Below are 12,057 nucleotides of genomic sequence, written 5' to 3' on the forward strand. Positions count from 1 at the left end.
ATTAATAAACCTTAAGTAGGGAAAAAAAAAAACTTTTAAAGATTATATTTGGTCTCAAAATGCACTTTCAAATTCAGTGGATCATTTAGAACATGCAAGTGTATTAACACTTTTCCCTTCCATATTAATAATATTTTTTATTTCCCAGCTTAGTTTTTGAGCTTAAGAGGAATATTGAATAACTTTGATTACTCCAAGTCTGGAGGTGCATAAACTATACTCTTAAAGGCTTTATCTAAATCTGCATAGCATTACATCCAGGAAATAATCTAGGTAAAAATTATCTACTTTGAGATTTTACACGAATTCCATAGAAAAAAGTGGATGGAAAATTCTGTACCAACCCAACTGTTCCTACTACAAGCAAAGACATCTTTCAGAATTTAGTGAATAACTGACTTGTGAATTGTCAGTAGTTTTGGTTTGGTTGTTGTTTTTTTTTTCTTTTGTAGTTGAACTGTTCTTACTTTGCATTCAAAATGGACAGATGCTTGAGAGAGAGATTAAGAAATTCTAAGAGTATAGCTCCTTTCTTTGTAATATTTTCTGGGTAGTACTGTATCCATAATCCCAGAGTGTAAGATTATTATCTGTGATGGCAGTTTATATGTTCACTGACATTTCAGTTGGTAGAACTGAGCACAGATGAGTTAAAGAATGAGAGAATGACATAAAACATAGAAGAACTATGAACCTTTTAAGTAGGAAATTCATTAATTTTTTAAAAAAATTATGTCTTTATTACATTTCTGGCAGATGGAGAAATTAGAAATCAGTGTGTGACAGGCAGTCTTCACACTGAGGAACTGGAATAAGCACTGCCAGCAGCTGATGGCATGGGGAGGAAGGATGGAATAACACTTTTTCCAAAAGCAAAAGCCTTTAATTATCTCCAGTGTGGATGAACCACAGCAAAGTACAGAGATACTGAGAAGAAAGGCAGAGCAGGCTCTTTTCTTCCTCATCAGGGTTGTTGGACATCTCATTTCTGGCAGCATCCTCACTTCCAGTGTTTGTTATTGTACTTCATCCTGCCTTATTTTTTCATATGACAAGCGTTCCTTTGATTCTCTGCATTGGATTTCACTTTAGGTAATTGCTTCAGATACTCAGCATCGTTTCCTCCTCTTTATTTCTTTTCAGCCTACTGTCAATAAACCTAATCAATTTCTTTCTGTCTCTAGTGTTAGGATATGTCCCTCAAACTTTTGTGGATGATCATTCCTTCCCATTTTAGTCTGTTTGTCATTGTTTAAAACTGTGGTGAAGGGACTGTTTAATCATTCCTCACCAAGCCAATACTTTAATCATTTTTGCTGCAATTGTCTGAATTCCATAAAGTTTGTCTCTGTCCTTTTGGCCCAGAACTGAATTTGGTGATTGAGATGAGATTGTTCTAGAATTGCAGAGCTAAGAGGTGGAGGGCTGTTTGGTATGCCAACACTGTGCAGTGTTCTGTCACCATTAAGAAAATACGTGTGAAGAGAGAACATCATTCATTTTTAATGTTTCCATGATAGTTTTCTTGGCCATAAGCTGAAGATGAAGTTTAATCAATGCGTATCAATTTCTTTCAATTTTATGGTCTTGATATCCCACAGTCCTACATGCTCTGCTGTGTAAGAATAAAGTGAACTTTTATTGGCTGGGATATCTCCCTAGAGTTTTTCTTTATGTATTCTCATCAATGTATAGGGAATACATCCTACAAAAAAACTGCAGGTGGTAGAGCTGAGTTGTACCCTGCCACCCTTCTGCTGTGACCATGAAGTACACTGCTGAAGCGTGCATGAAAGTTGGAGCTGAATTCTTTTGGGTCATCCTTAGATGATGTTAGGTCAGCTGAAATGAGAGTAGAATTCTTCTAACTTCTGTAAAGCCTGAAAAGGTGGCGAACCAGCTGAAGGATTTCAGTGCCCATCCTAACAGGAACTAAATTAGTTCTGGCACCTCCAAATTCTGCTCTGGTACCACATCTCTTGTGTGTCAGTCCATAGCAGTCCAAGGACCTGTCGCTGTAGTTATAGCTGTCCTAACTGCCCAGATTTACACAACTCTGAAGGCATTTGCACAGAAAGATAAGAAATACATGAAGAATTTTTTTCTGATAAAAATAGGCACAGTGTTTTGTGTGGGAAGCACCTGGAGCTGCTCAGCTGACTGAGGATGTTCTTGCTTCATTCCCTGCTAGTCTTTCCCTTCAAACCAGGGGCTCAGTTCTGGTTTGGCTGGAAGAGATCAGTGCTGTCTTTCTGCTCGTGTTCTTCCCCCGGGGTGGACTCCAGTCATGGGGGGGGGAGGAGTTATTTTCACACTATGCAAATAGAGGAGTGGAGCCCTTTCTCAGCTCCCCACTTGCTAGGTCATGAAGGGAGGGCATGTATTTCACTGTACCTTATCTTCCCTTATTTTTCAAAGGACAGAAAGGGATTATGAGCTTGATTCAGCTTCTTTTCTGGGCTGCTATTGAACTAATACCTTCATCATGAGGTTATCCCCTGGCCCACTGGGAGCATCTGTATAGCAAGGTGAAATGTGAGACACTGTGTTACAACCAACAAAGCCCCAGATTCATTAGAAACAAGTTCTGCAGCCTAGACACTGACATATTCCCTCTGATGCAAGTAGCTTTGGTTATCTAAGGATGCACAGAACTGGATGTTGAACGTGTTACTAGTAACTAAGGAAACATTTTTACAGTACTTTCTATTGGGAGTTTTTCTTTGAGCCATGTGAACATTTTGAAGTGTTACCCAGTGCTCTGTGGAGTAAAACCAGATGACTGAACACTATGTCAAGATGGTTTAATAATTCCTCATATCCACTGAGCTGGAATACCACAGTAAATAAATGATCTTTCATTCCTTTAATCTCTGCTGGTAAGGAGGACTAAACAGAGTCACATTTATTTAGGATACTGTGACCATTGCAGACATCATCATCTCTTTTAGCAGTGCAGGTGGAAGGGGTGGAGAGCACACAATGAACCAATGATTTTTAGTGGTCCCTCTGGATTATGATTACAACAGATGGGCAGACAAAAGAGCTGCTGACTGAAATGCATTTCTCTTGGAGAGAGAGGGATCTTTAGGCACATTTCACAAGCTCTTAGTTCTAGTTTCAAAAACTGAATTGACAATCCACCACTGTTTGCAACAGAGACCCTGCTACAGGTCTTAGGTCTGCAGTTCTTGGACTTTGAGCAGTGCCTTGGTTTATGTCAATGAAAGAAAAATGAGAAGAAAACACAAATCAAACTGAGCAAAACTTAGAGAACTTGACTATGTGTTGTAAATTCTTTCCTCCAGTTAGTTGTCTATCAAACTGATTCAGATGCTGGATTTAATTGCATTTATTTTTCTGACTATTGTAACATATTAGCTGAACTGGATGCCACTGCCTCTGAAGAAGATTTGTAATTCAGTGTTTGATGAGATCCTTGTTGGGTCTCTGCTGCCAGCCAGCCATTTTACCATGAGAAACAACTAGCCCTATTAATGATGTACTAGATTACAGAGGTTGCATCTACTTGATGCCAGAGGAGTCTTTATTGGGATATAAATGGCGCATTTGCTTTTGAACCTCAAAATCTCCACATAACCTTTTAGGTCTGTGAGCAGTAACAGTGAAATTTCCTCAAGTCCTGGAGTTCAGCTTCTGTAGGTGCCTGGAACTGACTATTTCTGACTAAGCTCAGCTGTGGCTCCCGAGGGAAACAAATGTGTGTTGAAACCCCCAGAGGCAGCTGCTGCTGTGCTCAGAACATGCCTTTTGCAGGTTAACAGCCTTGCACTGCTGAAAGAGGCTCAGTGACTAAAGGAATGCATGTTTACCACATAATTACCTATTTCACATAATTTATAGTAGTATTTGGTAATAAGTAATATATAATAATAGGTGGTTAGAAACTGAGCCAAGAAATGGGAGCTTTGGGTCTAATGTTTCCTTCAGCCTAAATAGTCTCAGTCATGCCTGGATATCTCTTTCTTGGTTACAGGTCTTACACTGCTCTGAAGGATTTGATTTCAGTGCAGAAGCTAAGGATACAGAAACACCATTGTCATAATCTGTTTTTTATTGATGATAACACTGTAATATATCCTTTTTCTTCCCTGGCTGTCCTGACTACAGACTCCTGCCTTCTGCCTGCTTATCTTTCATCATTTTTGTCTCGATAATTTTATTGCATGATATGAATGCTTCATATGTCCCATAAAAGCAAACAGGGGAGGGTAATCCTTTGACCTTTCCAACATTCTTTGGTGTAATTTACTGGCGATTCCTCTCCCCCCTGAGGCATGGCCCTGAAATCCTATGATAAAAATGGACAGCCAATCCAAATAGAAAACACTGAAAAGGTTAAAGCTTTGATTATGTTAGTCTATGTTCATAGTCTCTTTTTTTTTTTTCCTGCCAAAAAGAAAATGAGAGCTGAAAATGGCAATGGATGAATCATGCTTATTACAGAATACGGAAATGATATTGGTTCAACCTGTTCTTGTTAATGCTGAAAGAATATAATCTTGTGCCCTCTCATTTTATGTCACTGCAACCCACCTTATCCTCTTAAATGAATGCATGCATCCATTTAATTAACCTGGTGAGATACTGAGATATAAATCTTTTAAATGCTTCTCATGCAATTCATCTTGACAGCTGTCGTAGTAATAACATCTTTAATGCCATATTCTTTATTTTCTGATGTATTATTTGAAATTCCTGGTATTATTTTGAGCACACTGATAGGTTTACTGGATTTAAGCCCGTAATATTAACTTGTTTAAATCCTAGGAGCAGTGCTATAGAAAGCTTTACTGGTTGTTTAGTTTGCTGAATAACTGGAAGATTATCTTGCATGAAGAAAGCATAAATATGCTTTGAAAACTGTGGCTGAAACAGGGTGGAATTTAGAGCTGGCATACTTTCTTTTGAAAGTTGTGTTTCTAGAACATTCTAAGAGTCTGTTCTTTGCTGGCAAGTGATCACCAGTCAGAAATTGCATGAGACCATCCCATGTTCTCTACTGATTCCCTTCTGAGGGACGGGGTAAGGGCAGGAGAGATCCACAGCATCTGGCTCTCAAGCAAGTCAGCCCTCAGTCTCTCTGTAGACTGCTGTGTGTTAGTGTCATTGTACCTAAATAAAGTCTTAAAAAGCAAAGAATCATGGAATAGTTAGGGTTGGAAGGGACCTCTGGAGACCATCTAGTCCAAACTCTGCCAAGGCAGGGTAAAAGATGAGACGGTTCCTTATCCACCTCTGGCCCTTCCCGCACTTCTTTGGGGGTCTACTTTACCGTGGCCTGGTGCCTGATGAGCAGTGGTAGGACAAGGGGGAATGAATTTTAACTAAAAGAAGAGAGATTTGGGTTAGGTGTGAGAAATTCTTTACTCAGAGGGTGGTGAGGCACAGGTTGTCCAGATAACTTGTGGATGCCTTATCCCTGACAGTGCTCAAGGCCAGGTTGGATGGGGCTTGGAGCAACCCAGGATAGTGGGGTGGCATCCCTACCCGTGATGTGAGGGTCGGAACAAGATGATCTTTAAGGTCCATTTCAACCCAAACCATTGAATCTATGACCACTGGACAATTTTCAATCAGAACTAGAGGACCACTGGTTTAGGGAGTGTTTTAGGTCACAAAATAACTTGCAGGGCACAGTTGCCTCTTGGCACTGCCTATACAGTTCCAATAAACTTTGTAACAGCTTTAGAGACTGTAAGAAATTTGGGGTGTATCAAAATGAATTATTCCACAGGAAAACAAGAACAACAAAAAAGAGAACTAGAAAAGAATATTATTCTACCCAGATATTTCAGAACAACTTGACATTTTTCAATAAAACTTTCCAAAGCCAGTCAATATCTAGGTATGTAGGCAGAATGGTACAGCAGTGCTGTGTTTGCTGTCTTTTAATTCCCATAATATTCTACTGATTTTAGCTTCCTGCGCTGGAATTTTTCTAATTTAATTAACTCATTAATGCTGGCACATGGCACATTCTCCTTCCCTCTCTGCAAAAATGCAGCTTGCTAATCTAAATAGCAACCTAATCCAGTGGGTGTGAGTGCATGACATGTACATTAGTGCTAATGAACTGCTGACCAGCCTCAGCAAATACCTGGGAGTATTTGGCATTAGGCTGGGCCTGCCCATGGCAATGCTGTGAAATACACTGGGGCAGAACAAAAAGAATTTAGCTGTCAGGTTGCAGAAGTGCTGATGTTGCTGCAGTTTTCTATTTCCCAAGTACTGAATTTTGAAATACCAACTCAAAGGAGAATTTAGGGACTATTTTTCTACTTTGTCATTTAAAGCCATGACCAAGCTACATACCACAATGGGGAGAGATAAGGATGTGGAAATGAAACCGTGTTCACAGCTGCCTTGTAATGACTAGGCAGAATGGTTTGAATACTCTGCCTTTAGGGGAAGAAAAAACCCAACCCCACCAAAAAACCAAGGGAAATAATCAAATTGCTTTATATAAACCTAGTATTTTTTGAGTGGCCTATGCCTAGCAAGATAAATGTAGTGATTTTCTAGAGCTGAACATTGGTCTGTTACGCAAACATCAACTCCTTAATTCTGGAATCTTTTTTTCCTTCCAGTTCTGGGAGGCCCCGATGAACTGTACTTATTGTACTTTCGCTGCAAAGACCACAACAAAAGCCAGTGTATGCACATTGGTGTTAACACCAGAGCTGGCAAAAGAAACCCAGCTGCAAAATGACAGACTCAATTCAATTCAATTAGGTTCCTAGGAAACTGAATCACTCCACAGATTGATAATGAGATATAAAATATTTCACCTTTAGGTCACCTGTTCATTCTAACTAACATTTCCATTGATGACAACCTTTACTTTCTCATTGCTGCTTCCTGACCTATACCAGTGATATCATTTTCCTCCTCCTCTCTTTGCTGAGGGATAATACCAGTTCTGGTTGTTTCCTCTCAGTCTAAAATCTGGCCATCAAGGAAGCAGGGCTAACAGAGTAGAAAACACATTTAAAGGTGATCACTGTATAACTCTGGCCTCGTTTGGTTACCCAACAGTTAGATTTCCACAAATCACAAATCCTCTCCTCTTGTTAACACCTGGGAAAGACAAGCTGGCTGCTGAGAGGGAATTCCTTGCTGCCCCACGGGTGTTTTACCTCTGGCAGCATTAAGTTGTGCAAAACCAAGAGTGGGGAGGCTGCATTGTATCTGCCCTGAATTTAAACAAAACGATGCTGGTTTGCAGAGCTGTCACTTTTGTCATGTGTCATAACTGTTAAATTTATACATGTTTGTAAGAGAAAAATAAATACAGTCCATTTCCAGTTACCAAACAGTTATGCCAGCTGGGAACTAGCACACAGTATATGCTGGCATAGCTCTGTTGAAATGTGACTGCCGTTTCAAACTGCCTGAAAATATCTCGGATGCTTATCCAAGGAATATAATGTTGTATGTTTTCATCAGCTAAAGCAATATACATCAATCATCCTTTGTTACTACTAGAAATGAAGAGGGTATTATAATCCAAGAAATTTCTTGCATAGATTTTAGAGACTGCTTTTCTATGTTAATCACACCATTTCTCCAGGGCATGCTTTTCAAGCCATCTCCTGAAGTAATGAACATTCTTGTACTGAGTACTAAAAACACTGCACCTTGGGATATATAATCAAGCTGATGCCTCTGGCTTGCTGGCTTCCTGAGCAGGGAGGATAATACCCTACTGAAGTAAGATCATGCTCGGGTCTTCCTCTGAGAGTTTTTTCTGTCCATACAAAACCTTCTCCCCTGAGCTCAGCACAAACCTGAGAAGACACTGGGCAAACATCTGGGACCTGCATTCTCTTAGACTGATCCCACATGCTTCTTGGGCATACAGCCTTCATTGCCAAGTGCTTTAAACCCAGTGCCTGCCCCCATATGCTCAACACAGATGAACTCTATAGTCCCTTAGGGAAGAGTCCTACAGCAGAAACATTTCCTGCAACACAAAGGACTAGAAGATGTGCCCCCAAAGATTTGGAAATGTGCACGTGTGAGTGCAGTATGGGTGAAGACACCATAAATCAGATGTGACTTTGCAATAGTTCAGGGTTCCACTCAGTTAAATGGGATTTTCAGGGTCTGAGTGCTGAGCACTGGGGTCTCTGCTGTAAATATATTGACAAGCAAATTGGTCAGGGAAGGCATGTAAATTTCTATAGTCTGTTCTCTTGGTAGCACAAAAATAGTATTTCTGATGGTTGGGCAAAATGCTTCTCAGCACTTTCGTGTTCCAAGACTGATCCATCTGGGCTGCTGTTCTCCTCTGCTGAGCTTCCCAGTGGATGTGTTAGCTCCATTTTGAGTTGTTGTTAATCTTTTGTTTGGTCTCAGAGGAAGAGAGATTTACCTGGAAGGGTCATTTTTTCTCTGTGACGAGCAGTGTGATGCACAAAAACGACCATTCCAAGATGGAAACTTGTTCTGTTTTTCTTAAGTGCTTCACTCTGATGATCGTTTTTCTTTAAAGGCCTTCTGAGATGGGTACTTTAAGGCATCAACGTATGTTGGTACATGTATTGTATTATCTTGTCTGATAATTACCTGTAATTCAAAACTTTAAGTGTGTTTAGCCCTAGGTGGTTAACTCTTCAGACTGATGTGTGACAGCTTGCTAAAGGTAACATGCAGAGGTAGGAGCTCCCATGGTGTATGTGGGGGAAGGAGTGGAGCCAGCAGGTCTGGAGTTGTTGCACCAGTACATGAGTAGGTCCTTGTGCTGTGCTACCTATGGCAGTAAATCCACTTCAAGTGCCCAGGGCAACATATAAACTATAGGAATAATTAATAATAATCCTTCCTGGTTTTACTTCTAAACTAGAATTTGGGGTGGTTCCACCAAATATCTGCAGATGGAAACTTAAGGCACTTAACTCATATTAAGTACTTGACCTTCCATGGGGATTACTGGCTCCAGCTGTAGCTCTCACTAACTCATTCTTAAGTGGTTCTGTGCTCAACAAAGGCTCCCTTGGTGGAAGTCATGCTCTCCATGCATGATACATGCTCAGGAGAATGATATAATGATTACATAAGGTCTTTTGCTAATTTCTGGCATAATCACACAAACAGTGTCATGCAATGCTGCTGTGTTTGTTTGAATCTATTGTGGTGTTTTGCTCGCTAATCAGGAAACAATGGGAATTATGTGAGAGTACATCATTGAGATTCCTTATTAACTGAATTAAATAGCATGTGTAGTTTTAGGTTGGAACTACAAAAGAAAGCAAGCAAGGGCTTACAGGTAAACCTGAAGAAAACCTCACAAGGCAGCAGTGATTACAGTGCAATAACAGCTTTTCCCACCATTGTAAGTACGTGTTCTCACTGCATGTGTTCCTTAGATGAATATACAGAGAGGTTAATTTTTATCTGTTTGGGAGAATGACCTGAATTCTGGTCTTGCATAAGTATAAACCACAAGAACAAAAGAAGCATAGGAGACATGAGATGCCGTTCAACAGAAGGCTGAATTCAACACTGCATGGTTTGGTAGCTGGAGCACTCACAGCTTCCCCACGGGAATTGCTTTCAAAGAGCAGTCCCAGTGTGATGCCCACAGCGTACCTGGTGATCCCAGTGTGTGTGCCTCTGGGAGCCCTCTGAATTCCAGCTGGCTTCAGAGGCTGAGCCTGGAGCATCCTGCTCTCCTTGCAGGCGGCCTGTGCTTGGCCCGCGTTCAGGCCCCTGTGTGCCCTTATGGCAGAGCATTCAGGGTCAACTTGAGGAAAGAGCTGTGATGGTTTTATCCGCTTGATACCCCCACAGCGACAGATGGGATCGTTCACAGGTGTGTGAGAAGTCTATCCACAGGCATGCAAATGTGTTTGGAGGGCATGTGCAAGGCTGCTTTTGGGAATGCCAGCTGTGCTACCCTATAGCAGAGGTATCTGTGCATCACCTGGCTGTGTGTGACCCAAGGTGATGTTCATAACAAGCAGAAAGGATTGGAAACACACAGATCCTTTCCTTTCACCAAATCTTGTTTTTTCAGTTAGTGAGACTCTGATAGAGTAAATACAGTCACTATGAGATGCAGGAGATAACTTCTGTTCTTGGTTCTGTATGAGCACATCTGCCTGCCTTAATTTAGGCTAGACTCTGATATCTGTTATCATTCTACTACTTTCTGTATATTCTGAATAAATTCATTAATTTTGCCCATATTCCTGTATCACAAATAAATATTAATATACAAGCTGAAACTTTCAGATACATATAGCAGGGTGAACATTTACGAGGAGAACCGGTAGTTGTTACTTGTAAACTGTGCCTTGGTTTTAGTAGAAACCACTGGCCAGGACTTACCAAGCCCTATGAAAGAGGAAAGATTAATTCTCTCTGTGGAAGCTTTGTGGTCTGAATTCCCTGGCTGTACTGTACAGGCAGTGGGACTGTCTGATTATCACAGCAGAATCTTTGACCATAAAAATCTAAGGAAACTGCTGAGGGCGTTTGTCTTTCATTAAGGATAATGGGAGTTGAAAGCTCTTAGAACTCTTTAGGATTGGGTCCAAAATTTGTACATCACAGTGGCAGCACAGATGTGCCAACAAGCAGGGCTTACTGAGAAGTGCAATTAATGTGAAACAAACTGTTTCCCTCCCCCTGCCCAGCGTCAGGTAAATCATTGGCTCTGCAAATTCAGCTCTCAGCCCATTTCAAAAGACCATGGAAACATGGGTGTATTGATAAAGAGTTGTAGCTGATTTTTTTTTTTTTTTTTCCTTTGAGACGCGACCCAAATATATTGGTAATGTTTCTGTTTGGAGAGTTTAGATTTTTTAGCACAGAAAATTTGTTCCTGGAACATAGTGTACTAGAAACACAGTCATTAGCTGCTGGGTTATTACAAAGTTAATGATGAAAGACAGTAACTGTTAAGTAAGATATTGAAATATGTATTTAAATGTTTTACTTTTTTTTTTTTTCAGTGATGCTGAAAGCAGCCTGGTATTTCTAGTCGATCAAAAGGAAAAAAAAAAATAACCTCAGCTATGGAGAAAAAAAGGCAGCTACAGAAAAGGGAATTTGGGAAAAGACTTTCTCTGGACAGCAGTCTTGTGGTAAGAATGAATATTTACTGCATTTAATGAATATATCTTGTCATAAAACTTTAGTTGTTAAGAGGCAATACTTACAATTTCGTGTATGTTAAAGGTGTTTATCTCTTCATCAAAATATCACAACATTTTGTGTTTATTCAGATTCTCCAGAGAAAAAGTACTGGAGGAATTTTATAAAATGCTAGGTAGAAACTTGTCATCATATGGAAACATGTCCATTCACTGGATTTACACAAGGAAGGAATCCAGACAATTATCACAAACTTGTAATTAAAATACTACACAGCTCCTGTGGGATCAGCCTGTATTGCTTCATACTTAGCATATGAGAGCTGTAAGTAGCTGAGGTCCTCTAGTCAGAAATATTTATCAGGATATCAGGAAAAATGTGTTCACCATAGCAAATGTATAAACTACTGTAATATATACTGAAAGAGAAGCAAAAATGCTCCATGCTATAAAACAATTGCTTTTGCTGTACCTAGGACTTAAATTCATTGGAGATTGTATTCTAGATTTATTTTTAGTTAATAATTTCAAAGGATGACTGAGACAAACAAGGAGTTTTTAGAATTGTGTTATAGATACTTGACAAGAAAATGCTCATAGATGCTGAAGAGATGTGTATGAGGATAAGAGTGTCCATGTCAGGTACTCAGCATGGCAGTCTGCAAATACTGAAACAGGCAAAGCTGAGAGATCCAAGGAAACCTGTGCCATCTCTTTAACATTCATAGGTGGTCTTCTGACACAGAGGTAGTGACTGTGGGACCCCAATGCCCTTTTCCCTGCAATGCCACACCTGTGCTAACCCCATTACCTGAATTTTACACATCATTACAGCTATGTTGTTTCCTTCTTCTGCTGCTAAAATTGTGGTTTGGGCTTTGTTTCCCCCCAAAGTATAAAGCCCACTGATGTGTTAATAGCAGTGAACATGGAC

At 40.1% G+C, this 12,057-nt stretch overlaps 1 protein-coding gene across 8 annotated transcripts in view; it reads left to right on the forward strand.

Annotated features, from left to right (window-relative positions):
* Window positions 1-12,057, forward strand: part of NCKAP5 (NCK associated protein 5) — a 380,374-nt gene that overhangs the window by 35,593 nt on the left and 332,724 nt on the right. For all 8 annotated transcript variants that reach the window (XR_001863945.1, XM_017740231.1, XM_017740229.1 and 5 more), the window contains one exon: window positions 10,983-11,114. Coding sequence is in view for 7 of the 8 variants with exons in the window: in XM_017740231.1 (XP_017595720.1) it covers window positions 11,046-11,114 (69 nt within the window). In the remaining variant the exon portion in view is untranslated. The remainder of the gene's footprint in view (window positions 1-10,982; window positions 11,115-12,057) is intronic.

This window comes from Corvus brachyrhynchos, unplaced genomic scaffold (assembly GCF_000691975.1).
Source record: "Corvus brachyrhynchos isolate BGI_N302 unplaced genomic scaffold, ASM69197v1 scaffold126, whole genome shotgun sequence".
Lineage (NCBI taxonomy): Eukaryota > Metazoa > Chordata > Aves > Passeriformes > Corvidae > Corvus > Corvus brachyrhynchos.